The 24,756-nt window shown below is 45.6% G+C and overlaps 9 protein-coding genes across 9 annotated transcripts; 3 read left to right on the top strand and 6 right to left on the bottom strand.

Moving 5' to 3' along the window:
- Window positions 1-2,746: 2,746 nt before the first annotated feature.
- On the top strand, window positions 2,747-4,218 carry N7483_005215 (DUF895 domain membrane protein; the record flags this gene model as incomplete). Its single annotated transcript, XM_057088652.1, has 2 exons — window positions 2,747-4,001; window positions 4,061-4,218. The coding sequence occupies 2 exons, from the start codon at window positions 2,747-2,749 to the stop codon at window positions 4,216-4,218; spliced, it is 1,413 nt and encodes a 470-aa protein (XP_056948481.1).
- A 1,574-nt stretch (window positions 4,219-5,792) lies between these two features.
- N7483_005214 (pepsin-like aspartic protease) lies at window positions 5,793-7,303 on the top strand (the record flags this gene model as incomplete). The annotated part of the gene is made up of 3 exons (XM_057088651.1): window positions 5,793-6,481; window positions 6,538-6,850; window positions 6,920-7,303. The coding sequence occupies 3 exons, from the start codon at window positions 5,793-5,795 to the stop codon at window positions 7,301-7,303; spliced, it is 1,386 nt and encodes a 461-aa protein (XP_056948480.1).
- A 406-nt stretch (window positions 7,304-7,709) lies between these two features.
- On the bottom strand, window positions 7,710-9,387 carry N7483_005213 (class I SAM-dependent methyltransferase; the record flags this gene model as incomplete). The annotated part of the gene is made up of 10 exons (XM_057088650.1): window positions 7,710-7,851; window positions 7,909-8,524; window positions 8,586-8,611; window positions 8,665-8,705; window positions 8,762-8,834; window positions 8,898-8,939; window positions 9,011-9,040; window positions 9,114-9,164; window positions 9,234-9,286; window positions 9,352-9,387. 10 exons carry the CDS (start codon window positions 9,385-9,387, stop codon window positions 7,710-7,712), a joined length of 1,110 nt encoding a protein of 369 aa, XP_056948479.1.
- Window positions 9,388-11,104: 1,717 nt separating this feature from the next.
- Window positions 11,105-11,520, top strand: N7483_005212 (uncharacterized protein; the record flags this gene model as incomplete). The annotated part of the gene is made up of 2 exons (XM_057088649.1): window positions 11,105-11,351; window positions 11,408-11,520. 2 exons carry the CDS (start codon window positions 11,105-11,107, stop codon window positions 11,518-11,520), a joined length of 360 nt encoding a protein of 119 aa, XP_056948478.1.
- Window positions 11,521-12,156: 636 nt separating this feature from the next.
- N7483_005211 (uncharacterized protein) lies at window positions 12,157-13,716 on the bottom strand (the record flags this gene model as incomplete). The annotated part of the gene is made up of 1 exon (XM_057088648.1): window positions 12,157-13,716. One exon carries the CDS (start codon window positions 13,714-13,716, stop codon window positions 12,157-12,159), a length of 1,560 nt encoding a protein of 519 aa, XP_056948477.1.
- A 1,003-nt stretch (window positions 13,717-14,719) lies between these two features.
- Window positions 14,720-16,323, bottom strand: N7483_005210 (alpha/beta hydrolase; the record flags this gene model as incomplete). The annotated part of the gene is made up of 4 exons (XM_057088647.1): window positions 14,720-15,225; window positions 15,281-15,409; window positions 15,509-15,646; window positions 15,708-16,323. 4 exons carry the CDS (start codon window positions 16,321-16,323, stop codon window positions 14,720-14,722), a joined length of 1,389 nt encoding a protein of 462 aa, XP_056948476.1.
- Window positions 16,324-18,791: 2,468 nt separating this feature from the next.
- On the bottom strand, window positions 18,792-19,281 carry N7483_005209 (uncharacterized protein; the record flags this gene model as incomplete). The annotated part of the gene is made up of 2 exons (XM_057088646.1): window positions 18,792-19,124; window positions 19,192-19,281. The coding sequence occupies 2 exons, from the start codon at window positions 19,279-19,281 to the stop codon at window positions 18,792-18,794; spliced, it is 423 nt and encodes a 140-aa protein (XP_056948475.1).
- A 562-nt stretch (window positions 19,282-19,843) lies between these two features.
- Window positions 19,844-21,289, bottom strand: N7483_005208 (alpha-ketoacid dehydrogenase kinase family protein; the record flags this gene model as incomplete). The annotated part of the gene is made up of 2 exons (XM_057088645.1): window positions 19,844-21,017; window positions 21,084-21,289. The coding sequence occupies 2 exons, from the start codon at window positions 21,287-21,289 to the stop codon at window positions 19,844-19,846; spliced, it is 1,380 nt and encodes a 459-aa protein (XP_056948474.1).
- Window positions 21,290-21,746: 457 nt separating this feature from the next.
- On the bottom strand, window positions 21,747-23,821 carry N7483_005207 (MDR family MFS transporter; the record flags this gene model as incomplete). Its single annotated transcript, XM_057088644.1, has 4 exons — window positions 21,747-22,394; window positions 22,460-22,886; window positions 22,957-23,336; window positions 23,402-23,821. The coding sequence occupies 4 exons, from the start codon at window positions 23,819-23,821 to the stop codon at window positions 21,747-21,749; spliced, it is 1,875 nt and encodes a 624-aa protein (XP_056948473.1).
- Between the last annotated feature and the right edge of the window lie 935 nt (window positions 23,822-24,756).

Genomic DNA, 24,756 nt, shown 5'->3' with positions numbered 1-24,756 from the left:
AAGAGTTACTTTACAGAGCTTCAGACAGCTCAGATTTGAAAGGTTCTAGGTTGAGATGGATATGTCAATCATACTTATGGTATTCCCTCAATTTTTAGCTTTGGAGAATCTTAGGCAGTATATCAGACTTGGCATGCTTCAAGCAATGATTTCATTGATGAATTGATACAGTCCAAGCGCGAGCTCATGGGTGAAAGTTGCGTCGTTCGTGCCCGCTATTGCGCTATTGCATATGCAGTGAGCACTAGATTCCATGGCTGCGGAAGGCGTAAAGATTGATGAAAATCATCATTTGAAGTGACTTCGTATTTGATTGATGCCTTTGTCACCTAATAAATTTTAATAGCCAATAGCAAGATGTTTTTGTTGACATAGGATCAATGCACAATTTGTCTTCAATCCGAACATTGAGGAGAGAAAATATCTGCCTAGAAGGTCGGAGCCCTAGGGGTAGACCAGAAGTACAGGAACCAGTAGATCCAGTCTATCACCTCATATTAAATTGACTAGTATACACCTTGGCAGCACAGTTAAAGATTAATGCTCAAGCTCTAGAACACATGTTATTTTGAAACGCGTGGAGGGGTCTGCACGTAACTGGACAGAATACACTGATTGCGTGCAATTATCACCCGATTGCGACGCGATCGCTCGCTATTATAAACCAACGAGGTAGTCTCAATTTGCTCCACCGAATTGTAAAATGGTGACGTGCGAATAGATATTTTCATCTGATTGTCTATCGGCCGATAGAGAATAACATGATATTTTCATGAGGGACCTTATTAATAGGATGAGATGAAAGGTCACCCGATCACTCGAGTAGAGCCTCTTTCATCTCGAGTCAAAACAGTTTGACATATCCCCACCTGCTCTCCAGGGCTCTGAAATGACCTCTTACCATTTCAGAATTTCTAATCTGCATTCTCCTTCCAAGATTTCAAATTCCGATTAAAATGAAACAAACCAATGAACAAATAGCCCGAGACGATTGGCCATATACTATGTTTATTTCTGCCTCAGGCTCCAAATCGAAGCTATGACCTCTAGATACGATATATAACCCATCTATGTACGGGAAACTTGAAGCAAGTCTTTGTCATTTTATCTAGCAAGTATTCAAGTCCACGGGTGCTGACTCGGAATCAATCTTCGCCTTGAAAAATTTCTTCGAGTTTTCAATGCTCATCTTATAAACTATGGATGTGCACCTGGATATGCCCACCTGGGCACCTGGGCACCTGGGCAGGTGTATTTCAAGTTTGCCAGTCTCAGGCTCCCAGGTTCTAGGGTTGCCCTCTAAATCCGAGTCGTAACTTGAATGTCCAAAGTTCCAGATCATGATATCCAGTCCAAGTCCACCACCTTCAACCTTGGAATGTTCGACATGAAAGTCCAGATGTCAACTCGTTACCTACTTCAGATTTTCTCCACTTCCGAGTCTCGATATCCAATATTCGGCTAGTAAAATCACCATCTTTTTGCTTGAGTGCAGAAAATATGTACTTGGAGCTGCAGATATCTCAAGTGCCAGTGCTTTCCAGAGACACAGAGAAGAGAGAATAGCGGTTAATTATTTATGCCCAGTACTATGTATCCATGGTTGATTGATCTTCCAGATTTTTTTTTACTATGCATGTGCCTACGTATGTGGAACATTTGAAATATTCATGTCCCAGCTTGAAGCCCTGGCGGTTCAAAAGGATACAGCCCTGTAGGGCTGAAATTCTTTTCAAGGTGATTCAGAGGGAAGTCAAGTTGAAATAAAGCAAAATTTTTGAGTGCCTAGCTTGAGGATAGTAGTAATAAAAGCCATAAGCTAACCTTGGAACTCTTAGCTGCTGCAGTTTAAGCTGACAGGATCGATGGATAGTATGTACCCACATGTGCATGCACATCTGAGCAGCACAACGTGTAAAAAGCAGCGGTGTTGATAAGGGCCTATTTTCATCGGATTATGGCACCTCCGATGTTCTCCCGGGATCCAGACTCGTAATCTCGTATGGAGATGCATGAAAAACTCCGGAATAAGGTTTCCTATGCGGATATTGACAGTTCAATATGTACATGAAGGACTTTGAAAAATGTTCGATAGCTCCACTGTCCCGAGATCGGACCACTAAACTCCACCTGTAATAGAAATTTGATGGGGGCAGGAATATTTTTTTTGCTCTTTGTATTAAAAATATGAGAAGTAGATGTTTCAACGAGGCAATTCGCAGTTCATTCATTTGCATTGATAGGTATTTCTGTTCGAACCTTTTGAAAGTTATCATATGATGATTCCATCTCAAAATGCCATGATCTAGGACGGGATTTGAAACAAGCTCACGGCACAAGAGAAGTCAGCACAGGCATTGACCATGCCAGTGCCACTGAAATAGGCGAGCACTTGAGATATAAGTGGATTTGCATTTGCCGAGCATACAAGGCCAACCAATGGCCGACAATTAAGAATGTCACAAGCGGGGCCGCTGTCGCTGCTGAATTTTCAAAAATCAACTACAATGGCCCCAACAAGGGAGGATTTGCCCTTCTCATTGGCTCGAAATGCATTTTTTTTTCATTATGGCGTGCTTTTGCGAGATGGGATTTTAGAAGCGAAGGATAAGATATACGATGAATTTCCGGGACTGAAGAAATTTATCTATATATACGCTCGGAGTAAACAATTTGGTTCGAATCTTGAATTTCAACTAAGCTTTCAAAGGCTTTTTTTCCACCCTTGGCGGTACTTACATAAGCCATGTCAGTCACAGAAAGCGTTGTCGAGGCCGGTGGCTTGATCGCCGAGAAGCATGTCTGGTATCGTTCAACCTTATTCAATGCCTGTCTTATTGGTTTTGTGGGCTTCTTGGCCCCCGGATTATGGAATGCTATGAACTCATTGGGTGCGGGAGGAGAGGAGAAGCCATTCCTGGTCAACGCGGCTAATGCCTTGGTTTTTGGTCTGATGGGTATTTTCTGTATATTCGGTGCCCCCATTGCGAACCGTATTGGTCTCAAGTGGGCATTGGTTATTGGTGCGACTGGATACCCCTTGTACTCGGCTGGTCTATACACCAATGATCGATTTGGAAATATCTGGTTCGTTCTATTTGGCTCGGCATGCTGCGGTATCTCTGCAGGACTGTACTGGGCTGTGGAAGGTGCCATTGCAATCGGTTACCCCGAGCCAGAGAAGCGAGCTAAGTACCTGAATATTTGGGTTATTTGGTCGACCATGGGTCCTGTTGTCGGTGATGCCATCGTCCTGGGACTTAACATCGAAACAGGTGGTGAGGGAAGTGTAGGATACACCACCTACATTGTCTTCATCGCTCTGCAGTGTCTTGCTGTTCCCCTCGCTCTGGCTCTGAGTTCTCCGGAGAAGGTGCAGCGAAAGGATGGATCCCGCGTCATTGTTCGCCCCGGACAAAGCTGGAAGGATGAATTCAAGGCCTTGTGGCGGACTTGCAAAATGCGCAGCGTTATCCTCTTGCTGCCAATTTTCTGGGCAATCTACTTCAATGAGTATTCCAGCAACTATGAAACTTACTATTTCACTGTTCGCGCTCGTGCTCTCATTGCGTTCGTCTCCAACTGGATCTGTATTTTGGCATCACAGAGTCTGGCACTTTTCCTGGACTGGAAGAAGTTTGACCGCAAGACTAGAATCACTTACTCCTGGTACTGGGTCATGCTGGTCCATGTTGTGACTTGGATCTATGCCTGGGTTGTGCAATCTGAGTACACTCACTCCCAACCCATGTTCGATATCCACACTCCAGGATTTACCAAGGGTGCCTTTGTCATTTTCCTGTGGCAGTTCGCCCAACAGAACGGCCTTAACTGGTTGTACTACCTCATTGGTCAATTGACAGATGATATTTCCGAACTCACCCGTCTGACGGGTATTCTGCGTGGACAGATCAGTTTCGGCGAGGCCATTTCCTATGGTCTCAATACCCATGATTGGTATGGTGGTCGCGCTCCCATGGCTGTGAACACTATTCTTCTCGGTAAGCATTCTCAGCAGAGTTCTAAAACTAATCGGATCAAGGCTAACATTACATCGCAGGTCTCTGTGTGGTTCCCACCTGGATCGCTGTTCGCAATTATGTCCCTGATGAGAACGCCCCAAAGGCCGATGATGCGGCTAAGTCTATTCACGAGTCTGAGTCCGATCAGAAGCCTGAGATTGACACAGAAGTCGTTCTTCCTGAGAAACAGGAATAATCGCTCGGCTGCAATGACCCTAGCTGATTTGCTATTTTTTCAACAACTAATGTGTACTTCTTTCAACAACTAATGTGCATGATACCCGAGCAACCTTGGAATTTACTGGCGCCTTATGATAACGGATCATGAATGAGGCTAGCCGTTCTTTTTTTTTTACATGATGTATGTATTTCAACTAATATATAAAATGTATTCTATTTATTCAATCTATGAACTCTATTATGAGATTAATCAATATTCCGAATATTCAACGCTTAATCTTGGCTCATCAATTGCTTGACGACTCGGACTCTATCAGTCGCGTCACTCGCGTGCATGTAAGTGGGGCATATGATAACGACATTAAGCATTGTCCACTTTCAAGGTTAACTAATTTTGCGCCACCGGAATTATACTTATCTTCAGCGAAATAAACTACTTAGCGTAGGGTGTGTACCTTCGCTATGTAAGTTTGGATTCTGCTTGCGCGTGATCCTAGGTCTGGTGTCTGGATGTCGTAAATTCCATCTCGTCAAAACATCAAAATGTTGAATAATCGTACAAGAATGAAGATGCGGAGTTACTATCACGCTAGTAGAATTCCGTGATTTACAAGGTTTAGATGATTTGCTGCGAAGCAATATCCCTGATTGTATGGCCATACCTAAGGGAGTAACTCGCCCGATGATACTGTGATGAAACTTTAGGACATGCATTTCGTCCAATCTTGTATCCCGATATTGATTAAGGTACGGAGTAACGAGCGGAGATTGACTCTAAACCTTGGAAGAAGAGGGGTATTCATTCCTGCATCTCCGGAGCTGCAGCTAACAACTGCCAGTGGCACTATGGCACTACTAATGGTTGCTTCGGGAGTGGTGCCCACCTGGCAGGTGGTGTTGTCCAGCTTAATACCCCATAGGCATATCCCAGCAGAATTAGGTATTATTTTTTTTCAATGCCCAGGTTGATCTCAAGATATGCGATTGGACAATCCGTCTCCATATTCCGTAAACTTGAAGGATTAAGCTACATCTATCAAGCTTTCTATCCCCTATGGGGCCAATCTTCTTACCCCGATACCCCCAATGATAGCGTCTGCACGTCATTAAGATACCGTTTATTTTCTTAATTTACGACTCATAGTATTCAATACAAGCCAAAATTTCTCCAGGCGCCCGCATAAGCACGGATGATGAATAAAATGAGTGATTCCTTCATAAGCGAACAGGAGCCCAAGCGGGGGCCCGTCGGGGCTGATGGAGACGGGGAAGCTTAGCCTAAGATAAGCCACAGGGTTGTGATTATCATCACAATCGTAGAGGTCTCATTGGTGCACACTAGTATAATCCTAATAAGACTCGGAGTTGACTGCCAGAAAGTACGGAATACGCCATTCTGGGACTCGTACAATGCTGAAGAATTGAATCGTCGCCCAACACGGAGCCCCGATGGGGACGGTACAGCGTGAGCGGGCAGATGGGGTATGAATTGCATGAGATGGAGTATTTAAACCACATCCTTGCCCTGAAATTTGTTTTTCTCTCGTGGACTCATTCTCTTCTGTCGCTGTCAAAGTAGTTCCAGCCAAAATGCATATCACTACTTGTGCTGCGGCACTGTCTCTCCTGGCCGCATCGGCCTATGCAGCTCCCTTGGAAGCTGGCAATGTCCGGCACTCAGCCCGACGTGCTGTGCACAAACGTGGTGCTGATGCTAAGGCTATCACATGGAAGCCGACTGCTTTGGTTGAGTCTCGCGCCACTACTGGCGGCTCAGCTTACACCATGAGCTTGAAGAAGCAAACGACAACTCGTGCGAATCCTCGCAGTGCGGCCTATCTGAAAGGTCTGACTGGAAAGAGCACGAGCACAACCTCTGGAAGCACTGGATTGATTTCCCTGTTTGAGGGAGAAGAGTATGCCACTTCCATCACGTTTGGCACCCAAACTTTTGACGTGATTGTCGACACGGGATCCAGTGATACCTGGGTGGTCAAGGAGGACTTTGAGTGTATAGACCTTGACACTGGTGATAAGACTTCCGAGTCGGACTGCGAGTTTGGTACCACCTACACCACCGACAGTACGCTTAAGAAGATCTCGGGTGAGGAATTCGAGATCGAATATGGTGATGGTGAGTATCTGTATGGATACATGGGTACCGAGACTGTCACTCTGGCCTCCATCACTGTGGACCAGGAGGTTGCCATTGTCACTGAGGCTGCTTGGGAAGGTGATGGTACCACCTCTGGTCTGACTGGCTTGGCCTACCCAGCTCTGTAAGAATTATCCGAAAAGATCATGAATTGTTGTTCTTCCGCTAAGCATTTTATAGGACGAGCGCCTACAATGAGAAGACCGATGACCAGGAGGTATACAACCCAATCTTCACCACCATGGTCAACGACGGTTTGATCGATTCCTACTTCAGTCTCGCCATCTCGCGCAATGTTTCCGGCGATGCTGGTTATCTCACCCTTGGTGGTCTTCCCCCAATTACGTTCAACGAGACTTTCACTACCACCGACATCCTGATCACTTCGATTGAGGGATACACAAAGACTTACGATTTCTACACCATCGAAATCGATGCTGTGACCTTGAACGGCAAGAGTCTTACCGCTGCTGGAGGTTCTGTCCAGTACATTGTGAGTCATAAATGGTTTCTCTGTGCCGATCGGCTTCGGCTTGAATATGCGTTTACTTACATGAACTAGGTTGATTCTGGCACTACCCTCAACTACTACCCAACTGCAATCGCCGATGAGGTCAACGCCGCATTCGACCCACCCGCGGTTTACAGTGATGATGAGGGTGCCTACGTTGTTGACTGTGATGCTACTCCTCCTACACATGGTATTACTATTGGTGGTACCACATTTACCATCAACCCCCTCGACTTGATCCTGTATGCTGGCACCGATGACGATGGAAACGATGTTTGTATTTCCGGAATTGATGATGGTGGTGATGATGACTCTGAGGATCTCTTTATTTTGGGAGATACCTTCCAGAAGAATGTTGTCACCGTGTTTGATGTCGGTGCTGTTGAGATGAAGTTCGCGCCCCATGTGGACTATGAATCTAATGATACCTACTAGTCGAGAGATGTAACTTTTCACATTCAAAAGTCTCTTGGACTTGAAGAATATTTAAGTGATATCATGGATAATTTGACAATTTCATTTCTGTTGACTTGCATTCACAAATAGTTCTCTGTACTAGCTATCGAAGATCAAGCTATCGTCTTTGACTCGCAGATGGCATCGTAACTTCGAGACTTGTCACGCCAAAGGTATATCATCTCGCTTTATCACATATTCATTCGTCAAATTTGCAGGAATCTGTAAAGACTGTTTGCTCGCCACCATTGGCCAATGGTTTGGAGTCCTGCTGATAAAACATGCGAAATCATGACAACTTAACTGGAAGAGAAGAGGCGAAGCAGTCGCCGTTCTTCGTTTCACGATACCGATGGGATAAGTGGAACCTTGGAATGAAATGTGGTCACAACACGTCAGATGGTGAGAATAGTGGAGAAAGAGGCTCTTCCTTGACTCTTGTAGTTTGCTCAGCAATCTTCCTCGCCTTCTGTGCAGCTTTAGCAGCCAATTCCGCTTCTGTTGGCTTGCGCGCCCAAATACGACGTCTATATCAATGGTCAACAATCCAAAATCGAGAATGCAGTCTGGTTGTCAACACTCACGACTTATGGTAAATATGATAAGTAGGATTTTGGATATCCCTTCGTGCCTTTGCAACGTATACTTGAACCTCTTCTTTGCTCCACGGCTCAGGAACACCATACTTTGTGAGCAAGTACATTGCCCATCCTTCCATACCGGTTCTCCACATGTGATAACTCAGTCGTCCAGCCTCCTTGAGCACACTGTCTCTTGGCCAAGGCCCAATAGGCCACTTGTATACCTTCTCATGAATATCAACAAACCCGGCCTTTTCAATCTCAGTCCGCATGGTGTCGAGTGTGTCAACGGGCTTTCCAGCATTACTGGCGGCGGCCACGATATTCTTGCCCCACTGAGTCAAGATACTATCCTCCGGTAAACTACCATCATCAGATAGTAGATCACAGCCTCCTTCGAATTGCTCAAACCAACCACCCGGAGTCAAGTTATCATAGCACTGCTTATAAACAGTGTCCCACTCCTCTGCTGAGAATGCGCCAAGCATTAAGCGCATGTGAATGAAATCGAATGGCTCACGCCAGGTCCATTCTTGAAGAACATCGTCCACTTCCAAGATGCAATTTGGTGGCATCCAAGTGATTGGAGGGGGATAGAGATCAACTCCGTAAACGGTGGCTATTTTTTTCAAGGGTTGGTTAGCACAATATCCTGTTTGTGCAAATGAGAGCGTCCATACAATTTGGGAACGAGTCAGCAGCGTCGCTGGATTAGGAATTAGCCACACCCATCAATATAGTATGATCCCGGAAACTCACACAGCCCAGCTGCCTCGGCCTGTACCAATATCCAAGATACGCTAAACAAAAATTATGTGAGCGGAGGTTGCTATCGGCAATCAAGAAACGGTCGCACCTTGGGGTCTTTGACTGGGGCTTGAAATAGTGGATTTCGGGACTCGGAGTCCATCACCAGTGCTACCAAATGACTAGAGGAGTTAGTATATGAGCTATACTAGTAGTGGCTTTTTTGGTCCTGGTGGATGACGTACCCTGCTTCTAGCGCTTCAAATTGTTGTTCATCAGATGGACCCCTATTTTAGTCAATACTTTGTTTATTCTTCATATAGAGTCTCTCTCTATATTTCTTTCCTTCGAAGCATACCAGTATTCGCCCTCTCTGATGGTTTGGTATCTTGATTTGATGGATGTTAGTCCCTTCGGTCCCACTTTTGTGACAGGGGTCCAATTCATTTATCCGCACCGACGCCCATTTTCCATCACCCCCGTAAATTGATGAGGCGAGAGAAGTTGTCTCACTACCCAAACGCGTAAGTCATGGTCCCGAGACTGAGGATATATGCAAATAAAGGGCGGATGGGTCTTACGATTGGTTGTCATCGAGTTCGTATGCATTAGTGAGTGCATAAATGTCGGGGTCCTGGGTGTGATAGTGGAGATTAGCTCGCGTAAGATTGGTGGATCGGAATCGAAGTGCACACTCACGACTGTAATATGATCTTTGAAGTTATCTTCTGGCATTTTGGCAAGGGGGTCTCTTTTGATATATTTGATGGATTACAACCCCTGCTCATATTCCAACAAGGGAAAGTCTGCAGTATGGAAGGTTCCGAAGCGGGGCGTTCAGGGATGATATTTGACTAATTTGAGGGGAACAGTTCGGTGGGCCTCGCACAGATAGCACGTCTTCAATTGTTGTTATTCTTGATTTTTGTTAAATTACTTGTTTTCTGAATGAAAATCTCCATTCTCATTGCTCTCTATAAATACAAGGTTTGTGTTGAATAGAATTCAAGTAGTTGTGAATTTAGATGGGAAATTTATCCGTTAAAGAAAGTATTCTTCATCACTTTGGCCCCTTTGAAGTTCATCATCTGTGCAGTCGGGATCCGGCATCCGAGGGCTCCGTATTCCACGTGTGTTCAGGTGGAGAGGTGGATAGGTGGTGTATGGGGTAAATTGTCTATCTTTTATCCCCTAAACCACTGGCATGGACTAGGTTAAGTATCATGATGGAAATTATATATGACGTCCTTCAAGGTAAAAGAAGAATTAGCCTTTTACTAGTAGGACTTCAAGTTTTACCAGCCAACCTATATGTTCAATATTCCACTCGGCGTCAAATAAGTACATGGTGCATGTGTGCCGGACTCTTTGAACTGGCCAGTTGACTAGCCGATCGGGTCATGCTCACGTGGAGACAGACTATTATTAAGGTTCCAGTCCAAATATTTAAAAAAGGCTTGATCCGATGAAAAGGATAGCTGAGTGTGCACTAGGTTCCATGTGACATGGATATCAAGGTGTACTTTCAGGCGAGCTTCTTCCCAAGACATAACCATTCAGTGTACCATAACATCAGGCGCCCCAACTCTATTAAGCTGGATTACGCAACGTTGCGGATACCAAATTAACGATTTAACCACTGAACCGATCCGAATGTCCATGCTCTACGAAAAGTAAGAAAGGATTGATGGGTCTTCACAGGTCACTATGACACTGTTTCGAAGCCACGGCCACCCGTACGGGTTCGTATAGTGCCGGCTGACGAAAATCCGGGGTTGAGCCGGAATTATATTTGTAATAAGTAGACCTATGCATATCATACACTATCCATAGTAAATCCATGTACTAGTCGGTGTCGATTCAATGTGGCGGTGAAGAGGGTTCAAAGGTTCAAACGCCACATTCGTCCGAAAGGAGTAGCTAAAGAATATTCAAACGTTTTCATAGACCCGGGAGATCTTCGTTGATGCTGGCTACTAGTACAACATCCATTGAATAAACATACGAGAAAAACTTGAGTTTCAAGTAGAACTCTGATTCATCTAGTAGCCCGTCTAACTCTATAATGCTTTCATATGAAAAGGCTCAGGTACCTATTACAGTAGAATATTCCATCTGGGTTTGTTTCCTTCCCGGGAGTCGGCATAAGGCCTCCTCCTGCAGGGTCAAGTGAATGACCCCGGGGGCAAGCTACGTGTTTTGCGGTCAGACCTGACAATGGTTCAGATTTGATGTTGTATTCTTGATCATAATTTGCCTCTGTCCAAAGATAGATACTGCCAGAAAGAGCCAGGATCTTATTTGGAATTTACTATATAAGTTCCTCAAGCCCCATTGCCAGACAATCCAAGAAGCAAGGTCTACAATCAATCACTGGCACTCATCAAAGCTCAAGAAATATCCTCTCACTCGCTTTTTGATCTCAAACCACCCAAGGTCACCGATTCTCAACATGTACTTCAGCAAATTTATTGCCTCTGCCTCGGCTCTCGCCATGAGCGTATCGGCCATTCCTACGAGCTCTGCGGACACACGAGTTGTCACACTGCGTGGATATGCTTCGCCAAACTGCACTATCCCATCTTTGGGCGAACTTGGTGTGTACAGTTCCCAGAACGGCGTATGCAGTTCGAGTATCAGCACGATCGACCCCAATACCGTTTCAATTACCTTTGCACCTCTCATCGATGGATGTGTCGGTAAGTTCTAGCTTATGAAGATTTATTACAGACTCAGTCTAACTTAGAAAAAATAGGTTACTTCTATAGTGATTTTGACTGTACTCAGGGAGAGCAGGAAGTTACAGTCTCAGGTGGCTGTGCAACAGGTGACGCTGTATACAACAGCTTTATTGTGACCTGCGACTAGACTATAGATTCACGGAACCGCAGATCTGATGTTCATCCCAAGGTTTAATCTCTACAACTTGGAATGAAAATCAAGCTGCATATCGGGGCTGTTGTCCAAGGGTTCTTTTGGTCTTTGAAATTCAGTCGGTCACTTTGTCATTCCTTCTTTTCTCATTCCGAGGTTCTTCGCAAGATCTCATTTATCGAATTGTTATAAGTTCAGTTGAGAAACTTGGAATTGTCAGTCATTACAAATACATTCAATTGTTACCACTCCATGATTGGCACTTCCAAGGTTCTCATCCCTCTCGAATCCGACCTGGTAGAATTAGGTGAACTTGTAGACTATTGATTGTGTAGTTGAGAAAATTTGAAGTACTAATAGCTCGGAGTCTGCCTTTCTCGTTTGCTGCAACCTTGGAATAGCCCTGAGTAGTTCCATACCTTCATCTTTGAGCCCATACCACTCATCTGTTCACATTCAAAAAAATGTTGTGTCAATACGAACATTTGAATGCTCTGTGTGATGAGAAGATTTGAAAAAATCAACGACTTTAATCATAAATTAATACGAGCATTCTTATATAACATGAATGGTAGAATTGGCACACTGGCACATGAATCACTTTGCACAATCAGCTAGATTACATTATGACTAGCGCCCCCAGATGGTATCAAAGTTAGCCGCCATGTAATGAATTGCCTCGGCACGATAAACATCTGGCTCGATGTATGCGTTTCCTGTCACGTTGACATTGAAAACAATGTTCTTCGGATCTGTCACTGTGTATACAGGCCACTGCAGGCCCTCCTGGTTAACGCCATCAACACCGAGTGCATGGCGATTAGGGTCGAGCGTGTTGACAAAGCTAATCCAAGCCCCCGACATCATGCTGGCGAGCTGATCAAAGGTTCTGGGTTCATTGGCGAACGGGTCAACTGCCACAGAGGTGTTGTAACCAACACCTTGGATGTTATCAAAGACGAAAGCTACCTCTTGGAAGTGTGAGCTTCCTTCATACATGTTTTCACCATTAACAAGAACATTGAAGTGGTAACAGTAAGCCGGTACACCATGCTCGGCCCACGCCCGGGTCGTGATACGTCTGCCCGTGTGCATGTACAAGTCTCCTCCGTATGCAGCGGCTCGCTTCCACTGATAACCCCAGGTTGAATTATAAGCCGGTCGACCATGCAAAGTCCCTGGGATGCCGATCTCTGGGATGTCTGGGTATAGTGTGGTGACGGTGTCGACAACAGAGTCGTTGAGAAGCGGCGCATTGGATTTAATCGATGCGATGAACTCGGCATCTGTGTTTATGCCCTGTACACCGAACTGAGTACCTTCGTCAAAATTGGTTCCAATCAGGTAGGGGACCTTGACGAAGCTACCATTCTTTGTCAGGGTAGTAGCTGAGGTTGGAAGAAGGTCGCCGTCAATCACTACTCCTGCAGAAGGGTCGACACTCGAGGAATTAAAGATATTGCTCAGTGTTTCGGTGGGGACTTTTCGAAGGCAGTCCAGCGTGTCAGCAGCATTGCTGCAGTTAGCCAGTTGAGTGATTTTCTCGTAATTGGGCTCCCACTCAGATGCACTGACGTAGTAGGCCTGGGCTGTTGGACCGCCTGATTCTGTAATGGCAGCACGGAAGAGACTGTCATTACGGCCTCCGAAGGCGACAAGATGCACACCCACAGATGCTGCACCGGCTGATTCACCTTGAATTGTAACCTTGGATGGGTCACCACCAAATGCAGCGATGTTCTCTTGGACCCAGTGAAGGGCCAGACGTTGATCACGGAGACCCAGGTTTCCCAAGCCCTCTTTGGCAACATCCTCTCCCCAAAGGAATCCCCAGCCCGACAAACGATAGTTGATGCTGACACCAATGATGGGCTGGTCGATTTCGACTGAATGTTGAACCATGAATGACTGGTTGTATCGCGGATCACGGCTGCCACCATCTGTAAAGCCGCCTCCATGAATCCAGAAGATAACGGGCAGTTGAGTGTCAGGTGGAATATAACTCGGACGGACGACGTTGATAGTAAGGCAATCCTCAGAGATGATGTTGCCTAATACCCATGTGTCGCTACCATAGCCAATGCACTCGGGGCTGTACTCCGTAGCATTCTTCAATCCGGTCCATGACGTGTTCAATGACTGCGGGAGTTGAAATCGAAGTTCATCGACAGGAGGTTGAGTATATGGCATTCCCAGAAAAAGGTCCTGGTTGTAGTATGGGTTGTGGACACCATAGTAGCTTCCATTTTTCACTGTCACCGTCGGGGTGCCACTGGGGGGCACTGCTCGCAGCGGTACTAGTATTTTTCTTGACCACGGCCGCAGCAGAGACTGTGGAGAGAAGCCCAGGACATAGCAAGAGAAAATAATTTGCAAAAATCATAGTTGTTTTTTGTTCTTTGCATCCGATAGATGATCAAAACACAAAAGTCACTCTACTGCTTGACGGAGTGTCCCCGTTCACTCTATTTATACTACTCTCAAGCATCCTTACTCGTACTTACTACACCTCTGCGACGGTGGGGTATACTAGAACGGGCAAGCTTCTGTCATTTTCAGGATAAGTCCTGCATCTCAAAAACCTAGTTCGCTTATTTTCAACTATGACTGCCCCGCAATATATGCCGATTTCCCGAATCTCATCGCGGAAAATTGCTTTTCAGGAAGCTGGGGAAGCCGATCCCTTGTCTCCACAATACTGAAGCTAGGTATGCTACCATCGTGTCAAGGTGGATTCATTGATTGGCTCTTGACCCCATAAATCAGTGGTTGTGATTCAGAGAGTCTCCGCTTCATATTGGGGAGGGGGTTACAGCGAATCAATTGAGGTTATGGCTTTGGCCGCGGCATACAAGGATGGTACGAGAAAAGAACGTAGAAAGGCGGCTTCTCCGAGAAATTCCCGGGCTCTCGCTAGTAAATAAGACGGATTAACTGGAGAAAAAATGGTTGACTAGCGTGTCTTCCAAGGCTCTGTTGGGATGAATGGATACCATCTCACCGGAGAGTGAAACAATATGATCTTGTCCAAGTTTGGATGCAAAGAAATGCTATTGCTGCTTTAAAGGCCTTGAAATGATGAGGTTGTCCCAATTTGGAATTTCATCGAGTATAAAACCATGATTATTCTTGTCATCTAATTCAAGTTGATTCACAATAATCTATTCTGGTTAACTAATCGGAGTTCAACTATTCAAAAGTCGCTCAGTGGCAGAGAGTTAAACTGCTTAAGGCTCGTCTTCCTGCCATATGGGACAGGCTTCCACAATGCCTCCCTTAGGTATATGTATGCGATTTCCTGCCAGGTGCTCCATTGATGCGCGCCATTCATGATGTAGTGGCTCAGGTAAGTTACGTTCTGCTCAGCCAACGTTGTCTCCCAATCGCGCGCCGCATTAAATGTCGTGTCATAGAATCCAGCCCCAGTAATAATTCCGACATTGCGTAAATCTGGGTTGAAAGAAGCATCATACTGACCATCCCAGCCATTAGGACCGGGGGTGGGTGACATGACACAGTAGGAAGAGAAGTAGTCGGTCGCATTGAAAAGCATAGCGTAGGTGAGAGTCCCACCGAGGGCGAGGCCACCAAATGCGCGGCGAGACGAAGAGTTTGATACCGCGTAGTTGGCATCTACCCAGGGCATCAAATAGGAGAAAAGGTTCTCACGCACTTTGTTGAAAAAACGAGAATATCCGACTATGGGATGAATTAGAAAGAGTTCGAGGATGCGGCGAAGGAAACTTCTACGTACCAACATCTAGATATTCCGCTTGGAGCGTCGCATTTGTCTGATATTCCTCCAGAGTAAAACCTAGGTCATACCAATTAAGGGTCACAAGGATTGTAGGCTCAAGTTCACCACTATCGATCAGACGATCAACTGCATTGGTCTCAATTAGCATGACAATTTCAGTGGCATCTTGGAAACCCTCTTTTTGAGAAGAGGCTATTTTGACGGCTTCAAATATCTTTGACATACTAATGTTATGAATCTGAGCCTGTTGAAACCAATCCGAGTCCGAGCCTTGACCACCGTTGGAAAGGTACAGGACGGGATATCCCTTGTTTGGGATCTTTCCATACTCATTGGGAAGGTATATCCCCACGTCATGAATATCTACATAGTCAAGCTGGGTTAATTCAACTTAATCATTAGAATCATAATATAGACTACTGACTTGGATATGGATAGGTTGACCCTGGAGACGGGTACCGGTGGAAGCTGACATTCCCTCTTTTTGAGACATCTTGCAGCGGCAGCTGCCAGCTGTAATCATTGACCTGAAATACAGGATCAAACGGTAATTGAATAGCACTCAGAAGTTGATCGCCTGAAAATGCTTCAATGGGTAGATTAGACGGATCTACAATCGACACGTCACAATCCCTCCAGTTCCCTGTCGTGCAATTGGGATAATAGGCGTATAGCCAAGTGCCGGATGGCAGTGGAACAGTAACTTCCCAGTCACCGGTTTTCTCATTTCGTTTCATCTCAAGTCCTGACAGAGTGCCTGCCTCGTTTCCATAGTCCGGGGTCATTCGCATTGAAAACATGTTTGATCCCCACTCATAAGGCGAGTAACCGTCAGTCTTTGATAACGATGCATGCAACGAGTCTGAGAAAAAGGGAAAGCCGCCGAGTAGGACAGAGGAAGCATGAGTCGTGGAGTTCGGTGTAAACACGAAGTCAACTTCATAACCAGTCGGCTTTGTACCAGTCTTCCTAATAGTCGTCGCCTTGCCCAGCGCGCCAACAACCAAGGCGAGGTCGATAAGTAAATTTAGGCCGCGCATCTTTGCAAACCAGTAGACCGCAACTGGTCAGCAATGATGCAAAAATATGAAGTCGAGTTACTGGAAGCAGTGAAAATTTGTGCGATAGGGATTTTTATATGAAACCCGTCCGGCACATCTACGGATTAGTTCAAATTGCCAACAGGCCTATTGCTATTAATTCAGGTTCTATCGGGCTAGGGATCTGAGAGAAATTTTCACCTGGCAGTATATCAATTTACTACTAACTAAGCGTAGTATAAGATCAGCACTAATTTAATTAACTAGTTCTTCAAAGGCTCAAATCCTTGCACGTTTGAATTCCCGAGATTTTATTAATAATGCCAATACTCGGCATATGGCCCCTAAGGGCACGGTCATAATCACCAAAAGCGGGGAAGTTCATAAGTAACCCCAGGTATCCCCGGGTATCAGACCGCCTATTATTCGGCTATAAAATTCCAAGGTTGGGGCTTAGCTCGGAAATGCGGGGATGCTAGTGTCTACCCCGGCCCTGAAAACCCTCCGAGTTGTGCAAGTGAAAAGTCTCAGCACATTTTGAATCCCAAGTAGGCCAACTCGTTAGCGAAATCTAGTAGATGTAAACTACAAATGGAAACCTGCTGCGAGATGCTGTGTATAAGCCTGAACATTACCACAACTTTGAATTCGTGCGTTGATTTATCCAACTTGAATTTCTGCATATTTTTGTCGCGGATCAAGTCCGAGTCCCACGTAACTCTACCTGCTTCATATAGACCGAATATTGCTTTAGCATGGACCTTCAAGTTCAAGTTGGTTTCATTTTGCGATATCTAATATCACAGAATAGTAGTAGTGAGGTGGCAGATACTGCCCAAATTCCAGTCCCACAATACCTACTACATATGCACATGTGGCTCTCTCACCAAAAATTACATAGTGCGTCCGAGTCGTTGACTCCCCACATCGTATTCGGATTGATCACACCCCAATAGTTTCCAAGGATTTATACTGGTTTGACGCCACCACCTGGTTTGTTTAGCTTCGGTCAAATTCCGGGAGTTGAACGATGTGAGGACTTACGTAACCGGGCCTTGGACAGCAAAACGCATTCGAGGTGGATATCAAGTTCCAAGGTTGTTCTTGATCTGTGGGGCAAGTAAACTACCAATGAATAAATTGCCGAATTAAGTTCTTGGAAATGATCCGAGTCTACCGAAATATCGAGTCCGTGCACATTGTCCGAGTTCCTGTAAGCCATCATGTATGTTATGGATGTAGTATTTCGAGTGAGAATTGAAGAGAAATTTGGCAAATTTATGGAATTTGAAGAATTTCGACGCGGAATCATTAATCAGCACCGATTTTCTGTATACTATTAGCTTTCAAATTGTATTATACAATACATCCTGGGTTTCTTCGTGATCAAACATCCATCTTGAAACATGTAGTGATCATAAGCCAGGAAATCTTGGCTCTCAAAGTTCCTAGCGGAGCTTAAAGGACTGTCCTCAGAAAGGAGTTTCAGAATGTCAGCGTCAATCAAACTTGAACAATTTAGGCCTTTTGTAGTATCAAATGGCAGTGGAAGATCCCGCTCAAGGCGCCAAGAATGCTATAAAGTCTTGTTAGATCTCTGTCATTGCATTTCTCGTGGGCAATCGTCTGCTTATGCCTGCTGGGTTGATTGATTGCTTGCATGACCTGTGAGACCTTCAATCTGATGCATGAAGACATTTGACAACTCATATTCATTTTGATTCCTTGGTGTCGACCTTGATTGTGCGCACGATACGCCTTCCTCGTCAGCTGGGGCAAATTGCTAGAGGGTGATCTATTGTTTCACCGTTGAGGACTGTAAAATGTCCACCACGCTCTCAATTAGTCGCAAACACTTCTGCGCCACACTCACGGTATCCATCTATCTTGGTAAGACGAGGCTTATCTCAACATCTTTGAGCAATTCCTGGCGTGTGGTGTCGTTGATGTCGAGGAAAAGGGCATAGAATATTGTATTACTCACATAGAGAATGTATGTGACATGGCACCGCCTGTGGAAGTTAGCTGAAGTTATCAAATAGGTAATGGTTTGAGCTCGGTAAGGGTCATACCAATCTTGCAGGTAAGGCCGGTGGGTATAAGATATCTGAAGTAGCATCGACACAAACATCAAAGTGTTTTCGATGGAGATTATCCCGATCGAACAGCTAAGCTAATGACAGATATGGCTGACGGAGAAGGATCTGGGCATTAGTATAAAATCCTTTCCGTGAGTTAGCATTGCTACAAAAGAGCCAGTTGGCTATGGTCGGTCACGGTCTTACGAAGGTTCAGTATTACGGATCTTTTGATCGATGGTCCAGCCTTGTATGAACTTGAAGCAGCTATCTTCGAAACGGAGGCAAAGTGGTAGAACTCCCCGATGGGTATACATGACAATTACATTGACAAACTTGAACTAACCTCCGGACTAAACATCTACTGTTATATGTACCAGTAGGAGCATCTCAGTCACTCCAGACTCGAATATCCTGAATATCTCTCTTATGACTTTCACCTTTCCCGCGAGAAATAAAACCAGCCAATCCAAACCCAAAAGCGCACAAACAAAAGATAATAATCACAAACGTTCCTGCCACAATCTTGCACACCTTCTCATGACTCAGTCTCTTCTCCCTCCGCTCCTGTCGAAGATCACAAGTCTCGCAATGGAAATGCAATTCTGCATCCCTCTGCCGTAGGAGTGTAGAGTCCGTTGTGGTTGTACCGTGATGATGATGTCCGTGACTATGGTGCTCGATGTCTTCGTCTACGTTATCCGTAGCGGGAATTTGAGAGTACTGCGAATTTATCAATTTCTTTTGCACTTTTCATATGGACCACTCGCAGGAATAACCAGGTACTTACTCCAGTCGCCCGGTTCGAGGGACGTTGCTCGAAGAGTTCCTCGTATGCCGGTGCGGCTTCTTGAGGCGCAGATGGACCTGAGGCACCCATGATGATTTCTTAGGTGTATAGGTATGACTTCGAAGCGAGGAAGGATATGCAAATGCAAGGATTGACACTTCGAAAAACTATGGCCGATGGGGGTGATGTTTGAATTTTGAATGACAGCGCTTATGATCCTACAGGATGTGGCTGAGGGAGGAAACTTGAATGAGGCTGAGGACTGTGCTTATCAATGTGACTTTAGGCATCCACCATGAGGACGTCTTGATTGGTGGCGGATTATGGTGAATCCGTGCGCTGCTAATATACATCGCTTTTTAGGACAAAGATCTTCTAAATAGTGGAAAGCATCGAGCCCAATTTTGAACTTGAAGACTAGCTTATTGTTGAAACTTTATGTGATCTAATCAAAAACAACGAGTTGGACTGAAAAAGACTAGAATTTAATGATCGAGGTCTTATTCAACATTTCATTAGTATGCTAAGCGAGTGCTAGAGGCCGAAACGGCGCGCGACACAGGAACAGCTAGTAGAAAGCAAACAATTTGGGGTATTATGCGCGAAAGAAACAACTCATCGTCGTAAGGGCACTTCCTTGTCAAGTCAACTCTCAGTCAATCTTCCCAACTCCTTGAAGAGTCAGATAAACATCTGTGCCCCATCCCCAAAGACTCTGCACGGCAATGCTACCTCCAAAATATTCCGCATACGCCCGACTAAGCGGCAAGCCATATCCCAGACCAGCAATGCTGCTCATCTGACCGCCAGAGCCAGCCAGAGTGTCCAAAGCCCGCAGGTTGGAGCTATCCGGAGATTCCATGTCCATATCCGAGAAGGTAGTGAAGCTGTACGACCAAATATGAGGCAGGACCTCTGGAGGGATACCGCCGCCTCGGTCGCGAATACGGATAGTAATGCTCTGAGATGAAGGATTTGTGTCTCCGATTGCTTCATGTAAATCCATAGGGTTGATTTGGGAGGCGAGCTGAAATCTGCCATCCGCGTCTTCTTGAAAAGGACGCTGTTTTCCGGGCACATCTGGGGCAGCTGCAATTGTCACCTCAATTGGTTCTCGTTCATTGCCGGACTCGATGGTTGCACGGAAGGCATTCTTCAGCAACTCTGTGATAATGTACTCGACATGAACGGGGATATGGGCGAAGGTCGCATCTGGGTCACCTCCGATTTCGAGACGCGGGCGGACTCCATATTTCAATTCGCAGATCTCACTGACAAAGTCCTCGCACGATCGAATGATTCGGGCGGGCTGCAGGGCCGTATCAATTACACCGATATAGTTAGACGGCCCAGGGTTATCGGTCGGCGATTTCTTGTTTTTCTCCGAGGACTCATTTACGACCGGCTGTGATGTGAAATGTAGAGCCAGATGCTGCTCTGCAATCAAACGTGTACCGATTCGAGCGCGCAGATGGGTGTCCAAGAAACGAGTAACGTCTTCAGCGCTGATGTACTTCCGGGACTCAAGGAAGCCGCGCGCCAGAACAGGAATGGTATTGGTATGTGTCTGAACTAAATCGGCAAGCACATCTCCGAATTGCGTCTCTTCTTCGAACGTGGTGATCTTGCGTTGCTGATACGGAAGGAGGGTAGAGAGTGAGTGGAGATAGTTGTGGTAGATCTTGGACATATGTGGGTTCGAAACGATAATGAAGGGCAGATTTCGTAAGGCTTGTATTCGTGAGGCCAGTCGAGCTGGAAGAAGCGACAGAGTAAAGTTGGCGGAGGCAAGAAGTGCTTCCTTGGACAATGGTGGCCGACCATGCCTACAAAGAGAAAATATTAGTATGAGATCGCGTATCTATTCGGTGATTATTTATTTTGCGACTGACTGTAATAAGTCTGCTAATGTGAGTGAGCGACGAGGGGTCGCAGCCAGGCGGGCAACCTCATCTCGGGCAACCTGATCGCGAGAATTACTGGATGGAGGGGGAGCCCAATTGTAGTTTCGACGCGTCGCTGATGTCGCGTACTGTATCTGAGAAAGACGCCCAGATAAAATCCGCCGTAAAGACAGATCTCTAGCCGTGGTCAACATGATTGTGCTGAGCTGACGGTGGAGCCTTAACGGAGATAATGATATTCGCCGGATATCTTACATGAAGGCGGTGAGACGGATATCATCGGCTTCCGCGCAGGCTGCAGCGACTTCACTTGAAGTTGTGCATGATGAGATTCAATCTACGGAGTACCGACTACACAAATACCGTACAGGCAACCTTGGAGTTCTATTCCTGAATACCATTTTGGACGTTTGGAAGTAATTCAATTATGTTAAAGAGGCTATTTGATGGTTCTACCCAGAACATGTAGGCCCCTCCAGGCTTGTAAACACGAAAACATGGAAGAATATGCAAGAATTAGGGAAAGGAGGACAGAAAAAGAGACATAGGAATCGAAGATCGAAGCAACAAGATGAAGGGATTGGGAGAGGTATATATTAAGGAAGGCAATGATAACTTCCTAAGACCAACACGGTCTCCATGCAGGTTCAATTAAGCTGCTGCCATCTCAATCTTCTTTCCTTTAACAGATAACCACTCAATGAAGATGGGCCCGATTAGTGACAATGCACCGATGGCAACTGAAACATAGAATGTCTGCGTAATTGCATCGTTATACGCAACCAGTACCTCCTGCAGCGTCGACCCAGAGACGAGAGTGCGCAACATAGTTGCACCAGCCGACACCAACTTGGCAGCATCGGCTTTCGGGGCATCTTTGGCAAGGTTGTGGAGCAACTGGTTCTGGAAGATGTTTTCGGCGACAGATAAAAAGATAGAACCTCCCAGGGTTTGAGAGAAAATCATGATCGCAGTACCACTGGGCACATCTTCAGCTTTGAGAGCTGTCTGTGCTACGATCATCGGCTGTTGCATACCCAGCCCGAGACCAATTCCAAACAGGGCCTGGTATCCGATCCACTTGGGGTGACCCGAGTCAACTTCAAGCGTGGATAATAGCCCAGCTGCAATGGTGATTATGACAGATGAGAAGATCATAAAAGGTGTGTAGTAACCAACTGCTGAGATGAAGCCACCAGCCAGAATAGACACAACCACAACTGCGATGATCAGGGGCAAGTTCATGACACCTGAATGGATGGCCGATGCCCCTTTGACTGCCTGAAACCAGATAGGAAGCTTGAAAAAAGTTAGTTTAGAGTAGAGAAGGGGATCAACCCCAAAGGTTGGAATGGAAAACATACATAGTAAACGAGGACGAAGTAGCATGCACCAATGGCCATGGAGTACCAAGCAGCGCCCCAGACATTGCGATTTTTTATCATGCGTGGAGGTACGGTGGCACGGTCACCAGCCCAATGCTGAATGGCCATGAACACAAGACCCAACACGCCGAAGAGCACAAACAGAGCAATGATGCGCCCGTTGCTCCAGTCATACTTTGTTCCACCCCACTGAAGTGCCAGCAAAAGACTGATAATAGCAGGGAGGAAGAAGAATGTACCAAGTAGATCCATCTCAGCCAATTGTTGTCTCCATCCCGTCTTCTTCTTAATCGCCCTGGGACTCTGGAAGAAGAACAAAATGAAAAAGAATGTGACTGCGCCAATTGGGAGATTGATATAGAAGCACCAGCGCCAGGTAAGGTTGTCTGTAAACGCACCTCCCATTCTAAACACAGATAAGTCAGCTCATACTCCAAAGATACAAAGTATGGATGGGTTGGGGTATTTTGACATACAATGGACCAGCGACGTTGGCGATACCAAACATAGCACCAACAAGCCCCGTGTATACCGGACGTTTGTCAAGAGGAACACTTTGAGTGACGATGAGAATAGATCCGGAGAACAAGCCAGCCGCTCCCAAGCCTGCAATAGCACGGCCACAAATCAAGCCCACTGAGTTCGGAGTAATACCACAAACCAGGGAGCCGATTTCAAAGATTGACAGAGCGATCAAGTAGATCCATTTGATGGAATAAAAGGTGTATAGCTTTCCGAACATCAAAGTGACAGAGCAAGTAGTTAACAGATATGCGCTTCCGTACCATCCCACATCATTCAGTGAGTTGAATTGATCTGTGATTTTGGGAATGGCTGTTGCAATGATGGTATTGTCCTAGTTTCAAACTATTGTTAGCCCGTTTTCGAAAATATTCTCTCATGGGGCATCTGAGACCATACCAATGCCACGCAAAACACACACAAACACAACGCAATTGTAATGAGCACCAGTCTCAACGGTGAAGGGTATTCGATATCCTTGTCCGTATTGTCCGCGTTTGGATCTTGATTATCTCCCTCCTCTTTTGAAGCTTCTCTATCCGTGTCGTTTTGAGGGACCAACTCCTTGGTGGAATCCTCATTACTGACAGCTCCATTTTGTAAGTCGGCAGCCGTAGCTTCTTTGTTGGTATCATGAGGGGCTGTCGAGTCGTGAATGGGCTCGTCAACGAGTGTACTCTCTTTTTCGCTTGAGGGTTTAGAATCGGTATGTTTCCCAGTGTTTTGCGAATGGGCATCAGTGTCAGATGGGTCGTGAAGTTCCAAAGCTGGATGATTCTCAATTGGCGGTGGCTCTGCCTTGCCAAAGAAAGAAGCCATTTTGATTGACAAAAAGAAATCAGTGTCAGAATATAATGATTAGATTATTATCGTAAGTAGTAAAGAGTGGGAGGAAACAGAGGGGCAAAGAGTAGGGAAAAAGGAAATGGTTCCACGGCAACAGGGAGGCAATAAAAGGAAGCAATGACCCTAATAACTAATAAACAGCTAAGAGACTAGATCTAGCTAGGTATTATTTCAGAGTGCACATGTGCTAAATCCACTTCGCATTCGAAATATGACTGGCCCTTTGGTTACAGGTCTCAACACCAAGGACGACCTTGCTGCATTGACAAGGTAACAAGGGTCAATGCCACACAGGAGGAATTGCCTCTTAGTCAAGGAAAGCTATCTGAATATAAAGAACAAGGCATCACCCACTTGACCTCAAAATAAAAATCCAAAATAAAATAAAATAAAAACAGTGTAGAGATCTCTGATACGTCGAAGCTCGGAGTTGGCGCATTAGTGATTCAGCCGCAGCCCAGAATAGCCACTTCATGCAAGGATCAATACCAAGGGATGATGCATCAACCTGCGTGTAAGAGAGAAAATTCAAAATTCAAATGAAACTAGATGTCCCTTACACTGGATTCTAGGAACTTCTGTGTCCCTGTTTCCCCTAGTTTCTCATATTCCTTAGTTGGCTTGGACTCCCCTGCCCAGGTAGTTCCCCTTCTCATTGAAGCTTCCAAACGCCACTTATTGTGCCAAAACCACGCCCCTCGACTAAACCAGGCCATAACCCATAACACCCCTTATTTTGGATTCGAAATCAGACGACAGGGTAGCGGAAAGATCAGATTGCCTTCCCAACTTATCTAACGCCATGTGAGTATTTGATTAATTGTCTGGTCCTTTGCCAGTCCCGCAGGAACTTTTACTACGACCTAGATTCCAAGGTGTGTAAGACTTGAAGATGACTCCACAATAGT

Source organism: Penicillium malachiteum (assembly GCF_028827825.1).
Source record: "Penicillium malachiteum strain IBT 17515 chromosome Unknown utg000002l:1.0-8849297.0:1.0-8852440.0, whole genome shotgun sequence".
NCBI classification, from domain to species: Eukaryota; Fungi; Ascomycota; class Eurotiomycetes; order Eurotiales; family Aspergillaceae; genus Penicillium; species Penicillium malachiteum.
This window is presented reverse-complemented; position numbering and strand designations above follow the sequence as displayed.